This window comes from Panthera tigris, chromosome C2 (assembly GCF_018350195.1).
Source record: "Panthera tigris isolate Pti1 chromosome C2, P.tigris_Pti1_mat1.1, whole genome shotgun sequence".
Lineage (NCBI taxonomy): Eukaryota > Metazoa > Chordata > Mammalia > Carnivora > Felidae > Panthera > Panthera tigris.
The window spans coordinates 2,765,783-2,792,443 of record NC_056668.1 but is presented as its reverse complement, the minus strand read 5'-3'; the positions used below and the strand labels follow the sequence as shown (position 1 = coordinate 2,792,443).

General features: G+C 50.3%; 1 protein-coding gene across 2 annotated transcripts in view; it reads right to left on the bottom strand.

Annotated features, from left to right (window-relative positions):
• Positions 1-11,655: 11,655 nt before the first annotated feature.
• Positions 11,656-26,661, bottom strand: part of LOC102967336 (heat shock transcription factor 2 binding protein) — a 92,944-nt gene continuing 77,938 nt past the window's right edge. For both annotated transcript variants that reach the window (XM_042998859.1, XM_042998860.1), the window contains exon 9: positions 11,656-12,398. In XM_042998859.1, coding sequence (XP_042854793.1) covers positions 12,190-12,398 — 209 coding nt within the window. In that variant the 3' untranslated portion in view covers positions 11,656-12,189. The remainder of the gene's footprint in view (positions 12,399-26,661) is intronic.

Sequence of the window (26,661 nt, the reverse complement as noted above, 5' to 3'; positions counted from 1 at the left end):
CCCAGCACAGGGTCAGAGCCTCCTTCTGTGCTGAAGGCTGCCTCTCCCCAGCAGGGCAAAGCGTAGCCCAGAGCAAAATGTTCCAGAAGGACTTGGAAGCGTGTGCTGAGCAGGGCAGGAGTTGCAATTAATGGGAAAAGCGAAGCCATCCGGCTGCCCGAAGTTCTGTGGTGCCCCCTCGGCAATGGCCAGCTGCCACCTCCAGGCCTGGGGATTAATATCGGTTTAGACGACGGGTCTTGGCCCAGAATCTGTGTGACTGATTGCGGGACAGACAGGAAAGCTTTTCACCTGCCTGGAGCTCAGTCAGGGTTTCCTAGCAGATGATAGCATCGGGAGCCCCAGAGTACAGGCACTTTTGTTCCCTGCTTGGAGTCTCTTGTGCTGGTGACGTCCACAGGGCATAAGGCAGTGCCTGGTCTGGATGGTGCGGAGGGAGGAAGCTGAATGGCAGGCATCTGGGCCTCTGAGACAGGGACTCTTGTTCTAAAGCCTGGGCCTCTGGCCTAAAGATAGGGCTTTTCTGCTGGAAATTTCCAGGAATGGGATTTTTTTCCAGCACAGCAGAGAAAACAAGATTGAGAAAGGTCACAGGACAGTGGAGAGCAGAGGTAGCAGCAGAGGGGGGCTCTGCCTCAGGCCGGCCTGCAGCCCAGGACCCGTCATTCTATTGCTGGTTTTAAGGACAAATGTGAGCCTGACCTATGCCGGCCTTGGATGAGGAAGAGGTTTTAGGTTTGTCCTGCAGGGCTCAGAGATGTCACCTGTCACCATCTCCTTTGGCCTAACCAAATATCTGGCCACAAGTACACTTGATCTATAGCCAAAAATAAACAGATACACATCCCCAGAAACATGGGATACAAATGCGTTTGATGTCACTGAGAGTCCTGCACCCATGGGCTGTCCCTTGAGCACCCAAACCCCAAGCACCATCCAACATGGGGTTTCAAAGTGAGGGGTCAGGAGGAGACACATCTACTCCGAACCACAGCCCAGAACCACAGTCTGGCCCCCGTGGGGGAGGGCCACGTGTGCCCTGGAAAACCTTACTACGCATCTCCTTAGCTCCATGCAGGAAAAGCTTGGATACGACATCACACAGAAAATCACAACCGCTTTGTGACCCGTCCTTCTGTCAGGACTCAGGTAAGGAAACGCAGTGCCTGGCCTGCCTCATGAGGGAAGCTCCGTGGCCCAGCCGTCCCCTCTGCGCTGTTTGCTTGAGAATGTGGCCGAGGCCATGCCCTGGAGGACAATCTCCCAGGATGCTGCTGCTTCTGGAGTTTTATTCTTTTATGTGCTTCCCTTGTACTCCTAGAAAGAAATCTACACCTGGAGACTTGGGTTTTCTTGTTTGTGGCCAAATCCCCACTGGGATTTCATGGGCTTGGAGGACAGATACGACAGGGTAACCTGGCTGGACGAGAGCCAAGACGCAGGCTCACTGCTGAAGGAAGGGATGATGGACTCAACGCACGCGTGCACAGGCACGTGCACACACACACCCACCCACCCACCCACACACACACAAGCTCTGCGGCCATATCCACCCAATGAGCTGTCGGGGGCATCGTTGCAAAGGCTTGAACTATGTCCACACCTGAGTCAGGCAGAAAGTGTCTGGGGGGAAGGCGGCGCTTGTGTCTGTGGGGAGAGCCACAGGGAGGCAGGGGACAGCTCATCAGCGGGAGCAGGTGCCCCAGGAAAGTGGCAGCTGTGGCTTTAGCCAGAGGCACCCCAGGCCATCCAGCAAGAGCTCCAGAGGAGGGGAAGGTCCAGAGCAAGAGAACCCAAGGAGCCCAGGGCCTCAGCCACCTGGAAAAGCCTCTCCCTCCTCACTCGCAGGGAGCCTGGGCTCCCATAGAATCCAGACAGGAGAGAAGCAAGGGAGGCAGGGCTCTAGGAGCCAGCGGGGCACTGCCCCCTCTTCACCCAAGGGCAAACCTTTCGGCACAACCGCCAGAGGGGCTCCCCAGAGGCAGGAAGAGAAGGCAGAGGCTCCACCCCAACTCCCTGCATGGTCCTCAAAGGCCCTGAGGAGAGAACCCTGGGGCCTTGTTCCCACACGCCCCAGGCTGCTATCCTGGCAGGATCACAGTTCCGTTGGGGCAGAAAGCCCGGCCACCCCCTATGCCTGGCCAGAACCAAACAGAAACCACCCCTGCCCCCCAGGGACCCGGGCCACCGTCTGTGCCCCTGCCCCTGTAACCAGGAGGTACACGGAGGCAGGCGAGAAACCCATCCCGATGTGAGAAACAGCCTCCTACTCTCATAGCTGGAGGAAGTACGTTCCAATGCTACAGTGTGGCTCTAAGATATGCCCTGGCGGGGAGGCAGGCGGGGGAAACACTGATTCATCCAGGAGAGCTCAGTGCTCCAAGTACAACGCATAAAGGCAGCCAGTGTGCGATGTGTTTATAAAGATTGCCATGAAAACGGTTCACCTCAGAAAGCAGCTCTGGTGATTAAGAGTTGAGTTTCCAGCCCCAGAAAAAACATGCATTTTTTTCTGTGCCAGCAAGAGGGACCTGCCCCACTCTGCCCTCAGCGGTACCTTCCAAGCTCCAGCTGCCCTTACTTTCCCCTCCATGGGCATCTGGGTAAAGATGGGGAAGAAAAGCAGAAGTGCCAGCCCTCTGCACGGGGCTGCCTCTCCACCCCCTGCCCCCACAGCCCTGCCTCGTCAGCCCTACCCCAGCCCAGGCCCGGGCTCCGGAAGCTGGCCTGCTGGCCCAGAGCAGGCAGGAGTCTGCTCCCGGCCCATGTGCCTCAGCTCTAGGGGATCTCAAAGAATGACATAGAGAAACACTCCGTTGTCCTAGGCAAAGGTAAAACATGTTGCAGTGACCCCAGGAACAATCAGCTCCCTGAGACAGAAGGAAATATTAATTTTGTAAATTGAACTACAGATACTGAACAGAATCTTTCAAAAATATAACATTTTAATATTGGTGATTAATAGCTGCATCTCCCTCCATGTCATCTCCGTGTTACCACGTGACCAGGCGGCCACGGGAGCCTGCCACATACCCGCGTGTGCTGTCCGAACGCCGCTCAGGTGGGTGGGCCGAGGGGGTAAGTGGTGGACACCCGCTGCCTCCCCGGCCTCCCGCCGCCCCTCCGTGGGCCTGCCGGCAGCACCCAGAGCGTGCAGGCCAGAGGACGCCAAAGGAGCTGTAAGCCGGGAAGTTCCGAGAGCAGGACCAGACCCCGGCCTGGAGAACAGGTGACCACAGAGGAGGGTGGACACGCCCCCAGAGGGGCGGAAGTGACATCGGGCTGTGACTAGGGACTACCAACGGCTCAAATCACAGCTCTGCCCTCAAGCAAGCGGCTCAACTGCCCAGGGCTTGTCCCCTGCCTGCAGACAGCTGCCGCACATCGGACACAGCCCTGTGACTGCCACCGCCAGCTACAGGGCCAACGTGCTCGCGGGAGGCCGCACGTTCTCCCGGAAATCACGGTGCAATCACATGCCCGTCGCACCCAAGTACTTCGTTACGGGCCGGCCCTGCACCAGGCTGTGTGGTTCTCACACCCGGGGCAACGGGTCCCTTACCAACCACCGAGGGGTCGCCAGAAATTGTACAGGAGACGGGACACGTGCTTCCACGTAGGACTGTGGAGAGAAGCTTACGGGGTTGGGTAGGTGCTCCAGGAGTCCACAATCGCTAAGAACCTCTGACCGAAGGTGCAAGAGACAGCGGGCCGGGCACAGCTGAGGCGCTGATGAGCTGGGCTGGCTGAGAGCAGGCTGGACCGAGTGGCTCTCCTCCCCCCACAGGGACACGTCACCTCCCCCTCACCCGTGCTCTGCATGATGCGTGTGCATGGCAGCAAGTCAGGTGCAGGGCCCGGTGAGAACCCGCACGCCGGGCCTCAGGTCCGAGTGTGGGAGGCACTGGCCTGGGACACCGAGGCGTCCCCTGGGGAAGTGTGTGTCTCCTGGTCTGGGTATCTTAACCCCTGCGGCTTACAGGGGTAGAGCTGGCAGGCACCACTAGGCTCAAGTCCGAGTGTGGCCACCCACTGATCCTAAGAACAAAATCAATTTTGTTTACGTTTTAAAACGTGAATCAGGGGCGCCTGGGTGGCTCAGTCGGGTAAGCGTCTGACTTCAGCTCAGGTCATGGTGTCGCGGCCTGTGAGTTCGAGCCCCGCGTCGGGCTCTGTGCTGACAGCTCGGAGCCTGGAGCCTGCTTCGGATTCTGTGTCTCCCTCTCTCTCTGCTCCTTCCCCACTCGCACTCTGTATCTCTCTCCCAAAAATAAATAAAAAAACATTTTTTTAAAAATTAAAAGATAAATAAAACGTAAATCAGATATTGCCCTGCCCCTAGCTCTCCAACAATCTGCCCTCACACAAAGCAAGCCATGAAGTCTGTCCAAAGCCTGTACCCACACCCTCCCTGCCATCTTCAAACTCACCCCAAACAGGGGTTCGAGGGCCCCTGTACGTCCTCTTCCTGCTGCCTGGACTCTCTTCTCAGATGTTCTAGAGCAACTGAATAAAACCATTTAGTCTAAAAAGCTGAGCTACAAATATGCCTTCAGTTTAAAAATGTAATGAACCGGGGGCGCCTGGTGGCTCAATTGGTTAGGCATCCATCTCTTGACTTCAGGTCAGGTCACGATCTCATGAGATCGGGCCCCATGTTGGGCTCTGTGCTGACACTACTTAGGATTCTCTCTCTCCCTCTATCTGTCCTCTCCTCCCCCCCCCCCACCCACTCAAAATAAACAAAACTTTTAAAAAATGTAATAAACTATATGACTGAGAATGTTTTTTTCTTTTTTGAGTCATTTGGGGTTAGATATGTTCTAAGAAGATTACATACGCACATTCTTGGTGGGAAAGTAACAGCTGAGGGAGCTCCACTGGGAACAACTTACAATCCTTACAGTAAAAGCAACTCATGAAAAAAAAAAAAGATTTCCAAAATACAATGAGTATAATATACATGAAAAATTGTGTTCTGAAAATCATACTTGCAATAGTATTTCCAAATGACGATCACAAAATTCAACAAGTGGTTGGAAAAACTGGAAGAATGAAGCTGGACCCTGACCTCACACCATATGCAAAAATTAATTCAATATGGATTAAAGACATGACCTGCAGAAAGAAAACAGTAAAACCCTTAGAAGAAAACAGGAAAATCTTCATGACCATGAATTCGGCAATGATTTTTTGGATATGACATCAAAAGCACAAGCAACAAAAGAAAAAAGAGACTAAGTTAGAATTGATAAAAATTTAAAACTCTGTACATCAAGGGACACTACCAATGGAGTGAAAAGACAACCCACAGAATGGGAGTATTTGCAAATCATATATCTGATAAGGGACTGGTATCCAGAATATATAAAGAGCTCCTGGAACTCAACAGCAAGAAGCAAAGAACCCAACTCAAAAACAGACAAAAGACTTACATAGATATTTCTCCAAAGAAGATACACAAAAAAACAACAAAGTAACGAGTTTTGTAAAAAAAACAACAAAGTAACGAGTTTTGTAAAAAACAACAAAGTAACGAGTTTTGTAAAAAAAAAAAACAACAAAGTAACGAGTGTCGGCAAGGACACGGAGACACGAGCCCTCACGCATTGGCGCTGGTGGGGAGTAAGACTGTGCAGCTGGTGTGGAAAGCAGTTCGGCAGTTCCTTTAATAGCCAAACATAGGATCGCCACATGATACAGGAATTTCACGTTTAAGTACACACCCCAAAGACTCGAAAGCAGAGACTCGGATACCTGTGCACCAATATTCGCTGCAGCATTATCCGAACGGCCAAAAGGTGGAAACAACCCAAGTTGTCCATCAACAGACGAGAGGATAAACAGAATACCGTACGGGCATACCTTGTTTTATTGCGCTCGCTTTACTGTGCCGAACAGGATCTGTTCAGCAGGTATCTGTGGACAGATACTGCATTTTTCAAAAAGGGAAGGTTTGTGGCCTCAGTCAAGTCGGTCAGCACCATTTTGCCAACAGCCTTTGCTCGTTTCATGTCCCTGCATCACGTTTTGGTAATTGTCACAACATTCCAAACTTTGTTATTACTACACATTTGTTATGGTGATCTGTGACGTTACTCTCGTACTTGTTTTTGGGTGCCCCGAACAGCACCTACAGAAGACGACAAACTTAATTGGGAAGTGTTGTGTGTGTTCTGACTACTCCACCGACTGGCCGTTCCCCCAACCCTCCCTCTCTCTTCAGGCCTCCCTGTTCCCTGAGACACATAATGTTTAAATTAAGCCAACGAACGGCCCTACAAGGCCTCCAAGTGTCCAAATGAAAGGAAGAGTCACATCTCTCACTACGAATCAGAAGCTAGAAATGATGACGCTTACTTAGTAAGGAAGGCGTGTCGAAAGCGGACGGGCCAAAAGCTTGGCCTCGTGCGCCCAGCGGCCAAAAGGCAATGCAAAGAAAAAGTTCTTGAAGGACGTTTTTAAAAGTGCTGCTGTAGCAAACACATAAAGGATAAGAAAGTGAAACAGCCTGATTGCTGAAATGGAGAAAGTTTCAGTAGTCTGGAGAGAAGGTCCAACCAGCCACAACATCCCCTTCAACCAAAGCCTCATCCAGAGCAAGATCCTAATTCCCTTCAATTCCGTGAAGGCTGGGAGAGGTGGGGAAGCTGCGGAAGAAAAGTCTGAAGCCTGCAGGGGTTGGTCCAGGAGGTTTGAGCAAAGACACCGTCTCCGTAACAGGAAAGGGCGCCGTGAGGCAGCACGTGCTGAGGCAAAAGCTGCATCGAGTTCTCCAGAAGATGTAGCAGGATAGTTCTCGCAGGCGTCTACACGAAACCGTTTTCTCAGCGTACAAGAAACAGTCTTCTATCGGAAGAATATGCCATCTAGCACTTTCAGAGCTGGAGAGAAGTCGGTGCCTGGCTTCAGAGCTTCAAAGGATGGGCTGATTCCTCTCTCAGGGGCTAACACAGCTGGTGAACTTCATTTGAAGCCAGTGCTCGCTGACCATTCTGAAAGTCCTAGGGCCTCAGCAATTAAGCTGACTCTACTCTGCCCGCGCTCTACAAATGGAACAAAGCCTAGATGACAGCACACCTGTTTACAACACAGTTTAGTGAATACACTAAGCCCATCGCTGAGACCTACCCTCAGAAAGAACTATTCCTTTCTTCTTTTTTTTTTTTTTTTCATTTTTGAGACAGGGAGAGACAGAGCATGAACGGGGGAGGGTCAGAGAGAGGGAGACACAGAATCTGAAACAGGCTCCGGGCTCTGAGCCGTCAGCACAGAGCCCGACGCGGGGCTCGAACTCAGGGACCGCGAGATCATGACCTGAGCCGAAGTCGGCCGCTTAACCGACTGAGCCACCCAGGCGCCCCAGAACTATTCCTTTCAAAATATGACCGCTCGTTGACGGTGCACCTGATCACCCAAGGGCTCTGATGGAGGTGGACAAGGAGATGAACGTTGTTTTCGGGTCAGCTAATACAACACCTATTCTGCAGCCGCAGGTCAAGGAGTAATTGTAACCGTCTAGTCTTATTACTGAAGACATACATTTTGTAAGGCTTGGCTGCCACGGATAGTGATTCCTCTGACGGATCTGGGTAAAATCAATCAACTGAAAACCTTCTGGAAAGAATTCACCATTCTAGATGCCATTAAAGAACATTTGAGATTCGTGGGAAGAGGTCAAACTATCCACGCGAACAGGAGTTTGGAAGAAGTGGACTCCAGCCCTCAGGCAGGACCTTGAAGCGTTCAAGACGTCAGTGGAGGAAGTCACTGCAGATGTGGTGGAAACAGCAGGAAAACCAGAACCAGAAGTGGAGCCTGAAAGAAGGAGCTGAGTTGCTGCACCTCAGGAGAAACCTGAACAGATGAGGAGCTGCTTCATTTTTTAAAAAATTTTTTACATGTTTTATTTATTTTTGACAGAGAGAGACAGAGCATGAGCGGGGGAGGGGCAGGGAGAGAGGGGGACACAGAATCCGAAGCAGCTCCAGGCTCTGAGCTGTCAGCGCAGAGCCCGACGCGGGGCTGGAACCCACAGACCGTGAGATCGTGACCTGAGACGAAGCCGGACGCTCAACCGACTGAGCCACCCAGGAGCCCCGACGAGGAGCTGCTTCTTAGGGATAAGCAAAGAAGGTGGTTTCTTGAGATGGGATCTACCGCCGGTGAAGGTGCTGTGAAGACTGTTGAAATGACAGAAGGATCTGGAATATTCCATACACTTAAGTGACAGAGCAGCAACGGGGTGTGACAAGTTCTGTGGGTAGAATGCTATCAAACGGCACCACAAACTACAGGGAAATCATTGGTGAAAGGAAGAGTCGATCGTTGTGGCAAAGTTCACTGCTGTCTTAAGAGGTTGCCACGGACACCCCAGCCTTCAGCAGCCACCAACATGGAGGCGAGACCCTCCACCAGCAAAAAGATCACAAGTCCCTGAAAGCTCAGACAATGGCTAGCATGTTTTAGCACTAAAGTATTTTTTAATTAAGGTACATACACTGTGGATTTTCGACATATGGCTACCGGACATGTAACAGATGACAGCGTAGTGAAAACACAGCCTTTACGTGCACTGGGAAACCAAAACATTAGACTCACTTTATTGCCCCCGCTTTGTTGCGGGGGTCCGGAACCACACCTGCGATGTCTCCAAGGTGTGCCTGTGTGTACATACAATGGAATATTATTTAGCCACAAAAAGGAACGGAATTAGGACGCGTGACACGACACGGCAGAACCCTGAAGACTTTACGCTCAGGTGAAACAAGCTGGACCCAGGCAGACAGACACTTTATGATCCCACTTATACGAGGACATAGTCAAATTCACAGAGTCAGAAGGAGAGCAAAGGATGCCAGAGGCTGGGAAGAGGGCAGTTAGGGACCGAGGAGACCTTGCTGAATGGGGACAGAACTTTGGTTTGGTATGATAAAAAGTTCTGGAAATAGACAGTGGCGGTGGTTACACAACATTGTGAGCCACCGAATTCTACACTTAGAAACGGTTAAAATGGTAATTTTATGCTTACCATTTCTGTCTATGTGGTAAGTTCTGCCACAATTAAAAAACACTTGAAGAATTACAAATAAAAAAAGGACGAGTCTTCATTTTGTAACAGGCACTAGCACATTCAAAGGTCCCCTCGTCCTGCACGTGGAGACGATTTTAAGGTGTGATCTCTCCGAGCGGAGGGGCGCCGGTGAGCACTGGGGACAAGTCCTGCGGGGACGCAGGTGCACCGGCGTCTCTCAGCCCTGCACCTGACCCTGGGCTGCAGAAGTATCGGAGACTTTCCTCCGGCCCCATCGCTCCGCCTTCTGAGCCTGCGTACTGCCCACGGGGTGCTGCAGCCAATGCTGGGTCTGCGCCACCCCAGGGCCTACGCCCAGACCCCGCTCTGGCCAGATCTCGGGTGGTCAGATCTGCGTCCCAGGAGAACACAGAGAAAACTCTGTCTTCAGAGCTCCTCAGGAAGCTAGTAAGTCTACAAAAGTGTCTACCCACTTTTCCAGCACATTCTTGTCATGGCAGTACAGCTAACGGCAGGTCTGGCGGAACCAGTGAAACGGGCAGATTTACAGCTCTCCGGGAAACCCCTCCTTGCCCCGGTCTGCCTGCCTGCCTTGTGCGGGTTTCCTTCAAGCCCCAGACTTGCAATGCTCTGCGGGGCACCCCAATTAATTTTAAACCCCCCTGAATAAGTGAAAGGCACAGGGATATGTAAACATCCAGGACGAGGACTCCTTACTCCACTCTGCGCCACGGGCAGACCCAGCTATGAAACACCGTCCTCAAAGCCACAGCACCGTCTGCATCTGAACCAGGACCTCTCGGGTGCACGGGCACGAGGGCTGCTCTGAGCACCCGTGGCGGGCAGGGGCAAGGGCTGGTTGCGGGCCTGGGAGGTTCCAGGCTTTTACAGAAAATACTGACAGCACCAAGGGAAAAAGAAAGAGTTCCTCAACTTAACAAGAGAGGGATTCTTTAAAAGCTAAATTTAAAAATATATATACCATTTTACTGCTTTTGTTTCTGGTTTTAAATTCACAAGAGACTTCAAACACCGCCAAGTACATGCTTTTTTTTTTTTTTTTTTTTTTTTTTTTTTTTTTTTTAAGTAGGTTTCACACCCAGCACGAGGGCCAACATGGGGCTTGAACCTGAGATCAGGACCTGAGCTGAGATCAAGAGTCAGATACCTAACCAACTGAGCCCCCCACGTGCATGCTTTTACATACTTTTTTTTTTTTTAAATATTTATTTATTTGTTAGAGAGACAGACAAACAGAGTGTGAGCAGGGGAGGGTCAGAAAGAGAGGGAGACACAGAATCCCAAGCAGGCTCCAGGCTCCGAGCTGTCAGCACAGAGCCCGACGTCGGGCTCGAACTCATGGACCGTGAGATCCTGACCTGAGATGAAGTCGGACACTTGGACTGAGCCACCCAGGAGCCTGCTTTAACATACTTTTTAAACTGAGATTTTGTTAGTACTCGCGTGTTCCCCTTGACCTTCACGTGAAGAACAGAAATATTTGAAAGACTAGCCATTCCTTAAAACTGGCCTCAGGTACTTTTCCTGTGATATACATTCGAAACATGCATTTGTCATGTGTTTCTCCCTGAAGGAGTTTTCATGAGGAAAAAAAGTATCCTTCTCGATCACATCCATCTACTAATTAGCTGAACTACACAATACTCGTGGGCTGGCCCAGTTCTGGGTCTCTGTATACACTGCGGATCCGTCTTTGGCAGGAAAAGACCCTGCATTTCTAGAGGCAGCACAAACTAATTACACTAGTTTATCTCCCATTATCTTATCAAACAAATAACCAAAAAGAAAATACCATGCTAGGAAAAGTACAAACACACGACGCTCTCGATTTTATTTGCCAATAATCAGACCTACAGAGCCACGGCGCACAGATGGACCGATTTCTGCATCCGTGAATTTCAAATCACCTCTTACAACATCTCTCTGGCTCTGACGAGCTAGTAGTTATTCCACAATCTGTCGGCTCGTGAGATTCAGCACCGAGCCTTTCCTCTAAGCTCCTGCTTCAGCCTCAGCCACGAACCACGCATTGCCTATAAAATCTACTTAAAAGAAAATGAAGTTATTCTAAACGCCACACGGCAGAAAGAGCTTATACATGTATGCGAGGCCGCCACCATCCAGCGACGCCGGCCTTTGCTGTCACCCTCAGAGGATGCCCGGAGCCCGAGGGCCCAGAGCGACAGTGTGCGGGAAGGAGCACGAGAAAGGAACGAATGTGTTCCCTCAAGTGACTGTAGGGGTGATGTAGACGGCACTTCCTCTCACACGCAGGCTGTCTGTGACAGATGGGGTGTATCCTTCTCTGCTCTGTGCCAGTGGCCAAGGCGCAGCTGAGAAGGACCCGCATAGAGAGGGCACTCTGGCACACAGCCGTGTACATCATTTAAAGGATTTCGACCAGTGCATGGGCTCTTGTCCGTGAGGCCCTTTTCATGGTATCTTATGTGAAAAACCAGACTTTTGAGTTTATAGCCCAACAGCCCACAACAATATAAGGAGAGGTTTTTTCTACCGAGTATATGTGCTGAATGCATTGTAATATACCACTTCCTGATACCAAGATCATGATATTCCAGAAACAGCAGTGTGCACATCAATGACTCTTCTGGCTTTCTTTATTCAAAAATAAAACAGGCAAAAAAAAAAAAAAAAAAAAGAACTAAAATGTCCAATGTCACCTGAAATAGCAGGTTCACCAAAGCTTTAAAGGTAAACTTGCATTTTAGGGTATTAATTACAATTACTAAAGAGAGAATGAATTGTTTTTCAAACCATGTATCTCAGGAAAGTGCTGACTGGTGGGGCAGGTGATCATTTCACCCCCCTTTGTACGAGGGAGCCCACAGGTCTCAGAAAGTCTCCTGAGCAGCAGGGGCCGCTCTAAGGCGGCCCTCTTTTAGGTACAGGACATGGGCCTTTTGGGAAGGATGGACTGTTCCACGGGCACCTTGGCAAGGTCACCCAGCCACCCACAGGAACTTTTGCTTCCAGGAGGAAGTTGTGTGGATACATATGCATTCACGTCCCTCTTGAGTCACTCACGGTCTACCGTCTGGGACACATGGCACGCGGTGATGGTTCCAGAATACAAAGTGGGGACCTGGGGGCGGGGGAGGGACACACGCACGCCCCTACACGTCACGCTCCAGGGCGCGGAGGTCCTCCAGGAGCTCCTGGGCCACGGTCTGCAGGTGGGGGTTACGGCTCTTGGCCATGGCCAGGATGCGCTGCAGGGGCAGGGAGCTCCGGAACTCAGAGGCAGACTTGGAGAAGACTTCCGGCTCCAGGACCACAGACTGGACGAGCCGCAGCGCGTGAAGGCACACCTCCGCGTCGGGGTCTGGGGAGAGAGGGAGCGCTTCCGGTTAGAGGGACCCTCTCCAGGACGCGCGGCGACACCTACCCCTCAAGGGCTCTTGGTCTTTCTCAGGGCCAAATCCGACCACTTGATAACTGCACACTCACCGGGAAAGTGTCCCCGCTGGACATAAAAGCTTAGCTCACAAGAACAACACAACTAACTCAATCACCATCCATTCTAGTAACATCCATCTTCAAATATTATTCGCAGTCAGATCATTTTAAGATGCCGAACTAAAAATGTGAGGGCCTTTCGTGTTGTCTGCTAGAATTCTGTCCACTTCTAGGATAGTTTTGAAAGGTGTTACTTCAGGGGCACCTGGGTGGCTCAGTCCATCAAGCGTCGGCCTCTTGATTTCACCTCAGGTCATGAGCTCGTGGTTTGTCTGGCTCCGCGCTGACAGTGAGGAGCCTGCTTGGGATTCTCTCTCTCCCTCTCCCTCTCTATCCTTCCCTCTCTCAAAAATAAGTAAATAAGACATTGAATGAATGAATGAATGAATGAAAGGTATTGTTTCATTTGCCCTCCCCGTGCATCAAATCCCTCAGTGGCCACATACGGACGCTGAATCTCTTCAGGGCCACTGAGTTTCCAAAGTCCACTGTTTCCACTGTCCCCCCAAGGAATCTGCTCAGGAACTGCCTCTGGAGTTGCAGAAGCCGGTACCCTGCACGTGTGGTGGCACCACCAAAAAGAGCCCAAAACACAGCTACAACCTTAACCAGGTTGGATGCAGCTCTCCTCCTACTTCTCCCTACTGGGAAGCGTTAATATGCCATCGAGTCACTTCTTGCTGGTTTGTTGGGGTTTTTTTTTGTATTTATTTTATTTTTGAGAGAGAGAGAGGGAGACACAGAGTCCGAAGCAGGCTCCGGGCTCCGAGCCGTCAGCACAGAGCCCAAAATGGGGCTTGAACCCACAAACCGTGAGACCATGACCTGAGCTAAAGTCAGACGCCCACCCGACTGAGCCCCACAGGCGCCCCTGCCATCGATTCACTTCTTGATTGAATATTGTAATCGGAACCTCTTTCCTAGCGCTATACTTAAACCTTTCAAGAAGTGAATGGATTGAAAGAGTGGACTCAATCAGTCCTCAGTGGGAAGTGCCACACACCAGAGCTGCCCAGAGGCTTTTGCTGTTGACCCAGGGCCCCCAGGGCCCCCAGGGCATGGCGACAGCTGCCGTGCTGTACCCAGGAGGGAAGGCAACACGGCCTGGGTGCCGGCCGTTACAGCGCTCCTACTCTGGGGGAGGGGAGAGCAACTCTTCCTCGTACCAGACCCGCCAGAGACCCGGGGAAGAGCGTGGCTGCCACAGGAAAGCGTGTGCAGGGATCACCGGGAAGGCCCCACCACCCAGACATGGGTGGACAGAAACCGAACCGAATGGACAGAGAACCTCGTCCTCCAGCGCCAGTCCGGCAAACACCGGCGGCCAAGGCGAGCGTTCTACAGCGGGGGGAGGAGACCCCTGCGAACACAGATGCAAAGGGAAGGCCGAGAGCTAAGGGTGCGAAGAGGACACTGAGGAAGACACACGGGGAGCTCAGCCCTCACCCTCAGCACAAGGAGAAGAGAGGAACCCGAAGCCAGCAGTACACAGGAGGCAAGCACAGCGACGACAAAACCCACACCCCTCTCACCCCCACGGACGTCCCAGCACAGTGAGAGGCCACGTCCGCAAGCCGACGCCATGACCGTAGAGCCGCAGAGCCCGGCACACCAGGCCACGCCACCCAAATGCAGCCCGGGAACCATTTCTGTGCAGGCCGGGAGCGAAGAGTGATGTGTACATTTTGAAGAGTTACTTTAAAAAGAGAAAGAGACGGAGAAGAATATGCAACAGAAACCACATGTGGCCCTAAAGCTTAAGATATTTACCATCCAACCCATTATACAAAACGTTTGCTCTCCTGCCCTGATACGACGTCCAACATCCAATCAGAAATGACAAAGACCAAGCAAGGGAAACCAAACACCCACAGTGGCGATAAAGTAGTCAACAGCACCAGACTCACAGATGAGCCGGATGCAGCAACAACTAGAAAAGGAACTGGAAATAAACAGGATTAATACACGGGAAAACACTGCTGTATGGGTCCTACGGCACACCTGAAGCAGTGCTGTACTATTTAAAGATTAATTAAAGATTGTATGGAAACCCTAGGGCAAATCATAAAAAGTTTTTACAGTACAAATGATAAGCCAACGGTGTAGATAAATGGAATATTAAAATAATCCAACAGCAAACAAAAAAAGAAGAGAGAAACAACTAGAGATACATTTGCATTCCTTTCTGGACACAGTAAATGAAAACAGCATAGACACACCGATTGGAAGGCAGAGGACGCGCAAAACAGCAAGATCCTGCTATACACTGTCCACAAGACACCCCAGAAAAATATAAGGACAAAGGTTAAACATAAACAAAAATATTTAAAATACGCCACATAAACACTAATTAAAAGAGGGCTACAGAGCCTATGTTCTTACCAGACACAGTAGACCTCAGAACAAGAAATGTTACCAGGACTGAGGAGTGACACTGCATAATTGTAAAGAGGTCAATGCCTCAGGAAGACAGAACAGTCTCAATTACGTACGTACCTAATAACAGAGCTTCGAAAAACACAAAGCAAACTATGATAGAACTCTAAGGGCAAATCAATTCACAATTAGAGTTGAAAACTTTCATGTCCTTATTTCCATTATTGATTTTAAAAGAGGAGGAAAGGAAATCAGTAAAAACACAGAACCTCTGAACAACCCAAACTAATTGAGTTTAACAAGGTCAGCATACAAAGATCAACTGTATCCACATATCAGTAACAATAAACTGGAAACTAAATTTTTAAAAAGACTATAATTTACAAGAGCACCAAAACATAAAACATTTAGGTCTATAAATCCTACAAAATATGTGCAATATTTGTATGCTAAAAACCATAAGACATTGATGTAAAAAAAAAGACAACCTAAGTAAATTTGAGAGATAGAAGACTTAATATAGTTTTGATGTCAGTCTCCCCACTGATCTACACCATGTAATCCCAAAAACCCAGCAGGCTTGTTTGTAGAAATTAACAAACTTATTTGAGAAAGAGAATGAACTAAGACAGCCAAAACAATTTCAAAAAAGAAAAACACTGAAAGATTCAGACCACTCAATTTCAGGACTTACAGTTATCAAGACAGTGTGATACTGATAAAGGGATAGTCACAGAGATAAATGGTATAGGGTTAGAGAATCCAGGAACAGACCACAGTTTTGTAAAATCTCAAAAAACATATTAATGCATTTTAATAATAATAATAAAAAAATAATAGCCTTTTCAGGGTGCCTGGCTGGCTCAGTCGGTAGAGCGTGCGACTCTTGACCTTGGGGTCGTGAGATCAAGCCCCACATTGGGCTAGAGCTTACTTAATAATTTAAAAAAAAAAAAAAAAAAAGATTCATCAGAGAACTCATGGCTGCCTTAATGTTGATGTTTCATTAAAGACTAAAAACAACCTACCTTGACAGACAGCCAGACCTTCAAGGTCCAGTACACTCTCCTTGCAGCAAACAGAAATTCCTCAGAAACTTATCTCTAGCCTTGCCACTCCCTCCACAAAAAGCATATAACCAGTCATTTCTCACGATCCCAAGTGCAGGGCTTTCAGCTCATAGATCCTGTCTCCCTGCTTTAATAAAACCACCTTTTTGGTTTTATTAATTAATTAATTAATTAATTAAAAAAAATAGCCTTTTCTGGGGCACCTGGGTGGCTCAGTCGGTTAAGAGTCCGACTTTAGCTCAGGTCAGACTCTTGTGGTTTGTGAGTTCGAGCCCCGCGCCGGGATCTGTGCTGACAGCTCGGAGCCTGGAGCCCGCTTCAGATTCTGTGTCTCCCTCTCTCTCTGCCCCTCCCCTGCTCTCTCTGTCTCAAAATAAATAATAAAAAAATATAAAAAAAAGAAAGAAACCACCGAGGCCAGAATAAAGTGACACATTTTCCACATGTTGAAAGAAAAGAGTCATCAACCCAGAATCCTATACCCAGTGAAAATGTCCTTCAGAAATGAAGAGGAGGTCGAGACATTCTCAGATGAAGGAAAATCAAGAGAATCTGTCGCCAGCAGACCCTACTGTGACGGCCTGGCTGCGCCACACAAACACGTGCACAGGAACGTTCACTGCAGCATTACTCAGCTTACTCAGTAACAGCCGGTCAAGAGTGTGGCTCAGCTGTTCCCTGGTGGCGCTGCCTCGCCATCCGTCTCAGTGGGTCAAATGGCCCGAAGGGACCTTGAACTGACGGCAGCCTCTCATGCATGCAGGTGCCCTAGACAGCAGCCCACAGAGCCACAAGCAAATGTAAGTCCCTGATTTGATTTCTCCCACAGCCCTGCGATCGACGGCCCCCCGCCCCACCGCCACCCCCGCCCCCTCGCACCTTCCCCTTACGGGCCCCTTAGGTAAGAGCCCCACCCTTCCGGTTTCAACTGACCAGTCCAGCCTCAGCCCGGGGATCCCAAAGCCCCCCAGCCGCAGACCCTCATTAAGGCCCCAGGTCCTGCCTCTCTCTGTCTGCGCTCGGCCTCGACTTCCCTGTGGGGCCCCCTCAAGGTGTCCTCCAGGACCTCTTTTTCAGTTTCTCTTGTGGGCTACTGTCAGACCACAGCTCACCATCCAGCAGCCTGTGCTCCACTTAGTGAGTGCTACTTTGACAATTCACAACACAGCCCCAAAGTGGAAACAGCCCAAATGTCCATCAAGTGGTCAATGGATAAACAAAACGTGGTATATCTACGCAGCGGAACGTTATCTGGCAAGGAGAAGGAATAAAGTATTGATACATGGCACAACACGGGTGATCCCTGAAAACATGCTAAATGAAAGAAGCCAGACACAAAAGGGTACAAGTTATAAAGTTCCAATTTTATGAATGGCTTAGAGGAAGGCAAATCCATAGATACAGGAAGCAGATTAGCAGCCCCCAGGGGCTGGGTGGGGAGAAGGGGGGGGGTGGCTGCTAATGGGCATGGTGGTTTCCACGAGTGGTGACGAAAATATTCTAAAATTACATTGGTGGCAGTCATGTTTGCACAACTCTGTGAATATATTAACAACCACTGAGTTGTACACTATACACAGTTGAATTTCACGGCTGATGAGTTACATCTGTTTTTAGAAAAAGGAGATTAGTGGGAAAACTGGCAAAATTCTAATTAGAGCTGAAGATGAGGTTCTCGCAGTGCACCAATGTGAACGTCCTCCACGTGAATGTGGTCTATGGTTACGGAAGGTGTTAACATTAGGGGAAGCGGGGTGAGTATCACTGAATTGTTTTGCTCCCACGGGTGATACACCATTTCTCTGGTTGGCTTTCTACATTTTTTTCTTTCTTTGTTCCATCTCAGATGTACAATTTCTGCAACTTTTCTGAAAATCTGAAAGAGTGAACTGAAGAGAAAATAGCTCAAGGAAGTTCTCGGAATGGGAAAGAATGACAAAAGAAATTCTGTCATAAAAATAAGGGTACATACAAGAAACTCCGCCCTGTTGAGCTCTCCCAACTGCGTTTGCTGGTTGAGGCAGGAATTACTTCAGTGTCGGATGTGGTTCTCAATGTAAACAGAGGGAATCTTTCAGACAATTTTAGAACAAATGGGGGAAGATAAAGGATGGAGGGACGTAAAACTTGCGCTTCACCTGAACTGGAAAGAAGCTGCACAAGGAGACAGGGACTGGTTGTTGTGTATAACGTGAAGCTACATAAATGAACACAGTTTTCTTGGACGGTGTTGTCAAAATGAAAGTAAAGTTTACACAGAGCAAACTGCACCAAGTTTACACACGCAGCTCAAAAAGTTTGGACAAATGTATACACCCGTATAAACCCCAATCCTAAGGGGATGCGGAACACTTCCCTCCCCACAAAGCTCCCGCACAGCCCCTGCCTTGCGGCCCATCCCCGCCCTCGCGCAAGTGATGCTCTGGTTCCCGTCAACAGAGATCCGTTTGCCTGTTCTTGAAAATCATGTACATGAGACCACACTTTTTTTAAAGCACTATTTCATCATTAAAGCTCAGGCAGCTCAAAACAAATAAAATAACATTCTGCTCGGTTTTTTCCTCCATTTTTATCAAGTCAGTCCCCTCTTGAGATCCTGGGGCTATTTTCTTCTCACAATGTCCTACTAATAAGCACTTGGATGGACAGGAAATCGCTGCACCATACCGTGTTTTCCCCCAAACAACAGACGTCTTTCTTTGTAATTGTTTTTACATCAGGGAGTGGGGAGGATGTGGGGGAGAGAAGAAAGCCAGGAGAGTCACCGGCAATTATAAACCAGCAACGCAACTTCCCTGGGTGACATCCTCCGCAGCTCGGAGCTCTCACGTCACTGGTATCTGTCACAAATGTCTCCGATGAGCATGCAGCTCATGCGGTCACATCTGTCCCCGGCAGCAGCATCTGGAAGGAGCCACACGGTAGCCAGGCTTAAGTGACAGCATCACATCCGTGCTGCCCGCCGAAGCAACCGGCTCTGTGAGGGGCGCCATCGCGGGGAGCGCCACCCACGCTGGGCCTGACACCGGCTCCGCTGGGCCGGAGCACTGACTGCTGGCCAAAGACTCAGTGGCAGGCCACACTCTTGCCTGTTACCACCTACAGGGATTTGGGGGAAGATCCGAACTGGCACGTTAGGATGTAACCATATTTCAACAACATGATAAGGAATTTCTATACTGCGTTTCTTTGAACACAAGTAGAAGTGAAACATCTTACCCTAAAGCTGGTAGGTGCTGACTCAGGTTCCTTAGAGGGAAGCCCCTGACAGGCACACCCTCCCTCCACAGGAAGGAAGGTCTGTGAACTCCCCTTGCCCCCCTTCCTACTCACCGTCCCTCCCCATTCTCCACACACACTCATCATCACCATCAACTTCGCTCTATGGGTCCCGAGCTGGGTGCCCCAGGACACTAGTTCCCCAGACGGCGACGGGTGTTTCCATCTACCCCACACCCACCCCACTGAGCAGGGGAAGGAAGGAGGGGGCAAAACAGTACTCTGGGAATTAAGCCATAGCAAATTAAGGACTAGAGGACAAGGACGCGTCCCTGACACATCCCTAACTCCACACGCCCCCAACAGCCCGTCACAGGCCCTGACTCCGAGGGCCACACACCTCACACACAGGCACTCGAACAGACACAGACGAAACTCACCAGACCCAGCCCGATGGATTTCCTGACAGCCCAAGCGGCCCCCTGAAGTACAGCTCACACACACGCTCCCATGCACTCCCACACACCCATGCACACACGCTCCAACACACTCTCGTGCGCGCACACACACGCACTTACACACACCCGTGCACACGTACTCTCAACACACACTCCAACACACGTTCGTGCTCACACACACTCAATACGCTCACACATACGTTCAGAGGGTCTTCCTGTTCTCAGTCATACTTGAAATTAAAACAAACACATTTGTCTTTCTTTAATTACCTGGTAATTGCGCTTATTTTTTTAAAAATTCATATACTGAACGTATAAACAAAAATCGGAGATGAGTCGGCAGTTACCTCCACGACAGGGCCGTAGCAGCATATGGGGGGACACATGTGATTCAGAGCCACTCACCACCATTGTCTTAGCAAAACTGTCTTTCTCCCTCTTTTTTTTTTGTTTTAAGTTTATTTATTTATTTTGAGAGAGAGAGTGAGCACGAAGGGGAGAGAAGCAGAGAGAGAGAGAGAGAGAGAGAGAGAGAGAGAGAGAGAGAGAGAATATCCCGAGCAGGCTCCACGATGTCAGCACAGAGCTGAAGGTGGGGCCCGATGAGGGGCTTGAACTCATGAACTGTGAGATCATGATCTGAGCCTTGGAGTCACCTAGGTGGCCCTTAGCAAAACTATTTAAACAAAGGCTTGCTGGGCCGTTGTCTTCTCATCTATGAACCGAGGGCTTAAATCATCCACAGCATTAGCGTAAAGACCAAAGGAGGAGGCGTATGAAAGCAGCTATCACAACGCCTGGCATGTAGCTGGTGTCCCGTACGTAGCAAGTCCCACGGTACACGAAACTAACTCACCCCACTCCCACACTTGCCACAAGGGCCTTCGTTGTCCTTCCAACACAGCAGGACATGCCGGCCCCAGGGCTCTTGCACCACCGATCCCTCTGGCTTCAGGGCGCTTTCCCAGAGATCCTAAGGGCCTTTGTGTGGAAGTCAACTGTTCAGGAGCCTTCCGCAACCACCTTAAAATTAAGGTAAAAAACAAACACGGCCCTCCTATCCCCTTCGCCAGCCCTCCTTTTCTCAATAGCATTGTAAACATCACAAAACACACAGTAGGTTTCGTTTATTTACTTTCTCGTGGTCTCTCCTCACTCACCAGTTCCACAAAGGCAAGGATTTGGCCCTGACTCACTGTGGCATCCTGGTAACTAGAGCGGTGCCTGGCACACCGCAGGGGTGGGCGCGGGATAAAGGTTTTCTGGGTGGATTAAGGAATTACATAATTAGAAGAATGCACCGCTACCAGAAGTAAATCCAAAATGAAACACTCAGGACCTCTATGCAGAAAGCACCACTCACTATTAAGGGAGGGAAAGATCCGTTACGTAGTAACAAGGTAAGTGACCTACTGAAGCATCAACACTGTGAAGACTGCCCTGCAATTTCAACCAAACCAAAAGCTTTTGCAGCTTCCTCTGTGAAACCTGACAGGCAGATCTAAAACCGTGGGGCAGCAAGGCCATTTCTGAAGAAGAATAAGGGAGGAGGCAATGTCTGTGCTGGCTATCAAGACTGACCAATCTTGACAAGAAACCACACGAGACTGCAGAATGACAGAGAGACAGGGAATGGAGGGGAGGGCCCGGGACACATGCGGAATGCTGGCAAAGGAACAAAGGCTGCTCTGAAGAGCCACGGGATGGGGTCAGGGGACATCCATACGGGAAAACGATTAAACTGGATCCCCAGGACATAGCATATGCCCAAATCAGGGAGACGGTGCGACGAAATGTGAAAGGCAAAAAGAGAAGGCTTCCAGGAGATGACCCAGCACAGTACGTTCATGACCCTGAGATAGGCAAATCCTCCCTTAACAAGAAGCAAAAAGCATCCAGACTCCATTCAAACTGAGACCTTCTGGTTCATCAAAACACACCATCAAGGGAAATAACGTAAGACACAGAGCAGTAAAAAATATCTGCAACTTTTACAAAAGCAACAAAGATCCTGTTTCTGGAATGTAAAAGTTAGTAAGACAACAGACAACCCAACAGTAAAACAGGCAAGAGACTGGAATAGGACCTGACAAAGATAATACCCAAAAGGCCAAGTCGAAGTGGCCGAAGTGAAGGAGGCCGACAGCAGCAGGTGCTCGTGAGAATGGAAAGTACCCGAATGCTCCCGTGCCGTTGATAAAACTTGCACTTGGGACAGTGGCCCAGGACAGACTACTGGAGTTGAAGACATGCACTCCCACGATCCAAACTTCCATTTCTAAGAGACACCTGACAGGAAGGTATTTACCGGAAGACATGCACAAGAAGTCTTGGAACAAAAACCAGAAAGGATCCAAACAGTAACTGGAAAAATTCACGTAATGGAATACTCTTCAGCACTGGTTCTCAACTGAGAACCCCCCAGGGAACATTCCAAACATCTGTGGTTATCACAACGGGAGGCCGGTGGGGGTGGGGCGGGGTGGGGAGGGTGCTCCTGTCACCTAATGGGTAGAGGCCAGGATGTCGCTCAACATCCCAGTGCGCATCACGGCCCCCACAACACAGAGCTGTCCTGCCCTAGTGGCCACAGTGCTGCGAACCCTGTGGCACGGCAGCGAGCACGTCCACAGAGACGCTCAGCAGCATGAGAACCTCACGAACAAGCTGTGGATACAAAAGCCCACGTGGAGGCACGATTGCATTCATACAATGTTCCAGAACAGGCAAAGGGGACGCAAGAAGCGATCGGGAGGGGCACGGCATTTCTGGGGTGCTGACAACTTCCCATTTCTCAGCCTGGGCTCTGGCAACAGTGCCCTGCCTGTGCAACACTTCTGTCACTTTTATCTTGTGCACTTCTCTCTAAACACACTGCACTCGCTGAACTGATTTTGAAATCAAAGGAAATTAAGAAAGAAAGAGGAAAAGAAAGGAAAAGAGGAGGAAAGGAAATGAAAAGAAAGGAAAGGAAAGAGGAAGAAAAGGGAGAAGGCAGAGAGGAGGACAGAGAAAAAGAAATAACAATCTGCCCAAATCATACCAGCCATCTCCGGGCCAATGTAACTCCCGCGGTCCCCCTGACCTGACAACCCGGCACCCAGCTCAGTCCTCGGGGCCTCCCACCGCATCCATATCTCTCCACCCTGGGTCCCCTGCTTGGCCAGGGGCCCCACTGCCTGGCTCAGCTTCCAACTCAGCCACTTGATGCCTGGGTGGCACCAGCAACGAGCTCACAGGGCTGGTGAGGCGAATTCATGGGTTGAACGCGTGGGACATCCTCAGGAAGAGCCCCGGCCCTGAGCAGGCGCTCAGAAAGGGGGGCTAAGAGCATCGCCTCATCAACTATGGTTGTCCTGTCTCAATGCAGTTATATCTTGTCTTCTGGGATGGTCAATTTTACGTGTCAACTCCACTGGCCCCGGAGATGCTCCCACTGGTGAAACACTATTTCTGGGTGCACCTGTGAGGACTTCTCTGAGAAGGGCAGCCCTGGGATCTCCAGACTGAGCACAGAAGCCTCTCACAGTGCGGGTGCACATCATCCACACCCCGAGGGCCTGAGGGGAACAAAGACAAGAAGGAAGGGCAACTTCATACTGCTTGTGCCAGGGTGGGGGGAAGGGTCGGCTTCTCCTGCCCTCAGGCACTGGCACTCCTAGCCCTCGGGCTTTTGGACAATTCAGTCCAAAACGCTGGCTTTCCTGGTCCTCTGGCTTGCGGAGCGCAGATGATGGGGGCTTCTTGGCCTCTAAAAGTAGGTGAGCCAATTCCTAAAATACATCTCCTCATTGATAGAAAGATAAGAAAGGAGGGAAGGAAGGAAGAAGGGAGGGAGGAAGAGAAAGAAAGAAAAGAAAAGAAAAGAAAAGAAAAGAAAAGAAAAGAAAGAAAGAAAAAGAAAGAAAGAAAGAAAGAAAGAAAGAAAGAAAGAAAGAAAGAAAGAAAGAAAGAAAGAAAAAGAAAGAAAGAATGAATCCTATTGGTTCTGTTTCTCTAGGGAACCCTGATACACCTTCCCTGCAAATTTCCTGTTCTCGAATACAGGGTATGAGGCGGTAACCCCCGCAGACCCAGATCCAGGGCTGTGCACGCTCCCGGACGCTCCTGCCTGGACAGACTGACTGATACTGCACGTGAGGACCAGCTGAGTGGGGTGCGAAGCTTGCTACATCACAGTTTATGCCCCACTGTATACAAAGCGCATCTAGCCTTCCAGGCAGGCAGGAGAGCGGCTCCATATCCTGCAGCAGGGGCCTCTGTCCATTAGACTCAAGTCTCACCTTGGAAAGATTCTGAAAATAAATAACACCCAACATGCCTTCAAAATAAGCTACACATCACAGCAGCAGCTTATCGGCCAAGAAAGGAAGTATTTGCTTGGCTTTCCTTTGTTACTTGTGGTTCTTTTTTCTTTAGGTTGAAGAAATTGGTGCCTTGGGCATTAAGCCACAATGTACAAATATCTCTAAAGCCACCAGTGTCCTCAATGAAAATCTAAGAAGTAGGAATTCAAATGATACTCTGTACATCATTCATTGTAAGTGACAAGTGAGCATTTCAGAGAATGTCTGGTTTCTGTCATGTTCTCTATGAATCTTTTCAGCTGTTCACTGCATTGTTTCCTCAGGGACGACTGTTCTTGCCCCTACAATGACATCTGACTATTTCAGGTTATTAATGGCACCCTCTAGCCCTTGCGTATAAATTTAAGTGTTTCTTACGCCACAAAAGATTCTCTAAAATTACTTCTTTGTGGGAGAGGAAAAATTCATTAGATCAAAAGAATCCCATTAAAATAAAACCAAAATCCACCTTCACAAATCAACCGAACCTGACTGTCTAGTTCTCTAACCCAGAGGCAGTTACTGAGCCGTAAGCATGAAGCCAGGTCGGACTCACGGTGTTTAATATGGCCACAGGAGCCTCGTGATAAAACAGCAGTTTGGGCGTATTTAGCATTTCGATATAAAAACTGGGAGCAAATACTTGCCTGGGTGACATCTAATCCTGGCCGAGCATCTTGTCACCCTTCTACCGAACTGTCCCTCGGCCAGCTGCAGCACTCTTTTGCCACCGGGTGCCACTAGGAGAGGAGTTCCAGAGAATCCAACACCTTACCCTATCTTCTCTCAAAAAGCTGATGAAAGATGAAACCAACACGAAAAGGCAACGTGCCTGGGAAACATAGTAATAACCTTGACACGCACGCATGGGAAAAGGGAGGGCAAGCAGGCTTCGGCATGTCTGGAGTCAGCTCTGAAGACAGAGACTGAGAAAACCCATCAAGGGGACTACAAAAGGTTGACCACAGAATCCTGTTAAACTACAAGAACAGTTAAAGTATGATTTCACTTTTAACTTCTCTTGACAAGAACCAAACTCTACCACACGGAACAAAACCAACCAGAAGCAATCGGGTCTCTCCATCAATGGTTGGCAAAGGCAGAAGAGGGTCTGTGCCCCTGCTCTTCAGCCTGGAGGGTCCGGCCAGATGGCCAGTGTGGGAACTGGAAACAGCCTGGGGGTCTCCCGGCCACTTCCGGTGGTGAGAGGAACCCTTCCATCAGAGTTCTGGACTTGCCACCAAAGCAGTCAGCAGTGAGGACTGCATCGTCGTTCCAACGACACCACCACTATCCAGAACGTTTTGGGGGCCAGTCTGAGCCACACCCAAACATCGGTGTCACCACCTTCGATTCAGACCCCGGGTCCCCAGGCATAATGCTGAGTGTGCACTTGGTCGTGCCACACTGAACCAACAGCTTATTATGAGCGTCGCCCATGCGCTGCTGACAAAGGGAGGGACCTAGTGGCTGGGCTTCAGCCCCCAACACACCTAGCACCCACCCAGCTGGACCCCTGGCCTCCCCAGCCTACCAGCTCACCCACCGCAGCTTGGTAGCCCGGGAGCACACGGCACAGCCCTTGCTTCATCCGGCAACGCCGTCTTCGCTGGGCTCAAGGACACCGCATCCTCCTGGTTTTCCCCCCACCCTGTCTCGCTTCTTAGTGCACCCTCCTCCCCTTCCTCCTGCACTGAAGATGGCCAGGCCCAGAGACAGCCGTGAAGGCCTTGGGCGGTGCTCTGAGCAGGGGCAGCCCCCGGTCATTCTGGCTCTCCTGACATCCTCCCGCCCTCCCCAGCCACACCGGCCTTTTCCACTCCAGAGCTCTCATCGCCCTGGGCTGGGGGCCGCCTGCTGCCCGGCCTCCGCCTGTGATGCTCTGCCCTCACACCTCTGCACAGCCTGCCCTTCACTTCACTCGGGCCTCACTCAAATACCTGAAGAGCAGGTATCACCCTCTGGCCCCTCACGCCGCCCCGCCGTTATCTGTATCCTATGACGTCCGCCGTTCCACGCGCCGGCAAGTCTGTCCACCCGCACGGAAGTTCCATGGGGGAAGCGCTCGGTCTTGTTCACTTCTGAACCCCCAGTTCCCGGGACAGGGCTCAGAGCTCGGTGAGCACCTGCAATAAACGAGCCGGAGCCGCAGGCCACAGGGTGCCCTGCCCGTGACACCAGCCAACCCGGGGGGCGGGTGAAGCCTCCCAGCTCAGCCGCACGGAATGCAGAGGGGGTGCCGAGCGCCAACAACATACTTCGTGGGAGACAAAAGAAACACAACCGCTAGTCTCGACTCTCTTACCCAGAGATTTTTTTCCGAATCAAAATAGTTCCGGGCCACTAACAAGCAAGAGACCGGAAAGTGCAGCTGTGACTCCACTTACAATACCTGCCGCGGACACTACGGAAGGAGTGATCACACTTGGGGACGGGGCGTCTGGACAGGCTCTCTAGACAACGGCTCCAAGGGGGTTCTGAAGGTCTGGGAACACAACGTGTCTAACTATCGGGTGGCTAGGAGATGGATCAGTATAACTCCAGGGAGCAGGCTGCTTTACTTACTCTAAGTTTGTCTTTCCAAAGTCCGAAGAGAGATTATAGCTCCGACCCTTATGAACGAAAACGCCTGTAACGGCTGTGAGCGCCTTGGCGTCTTC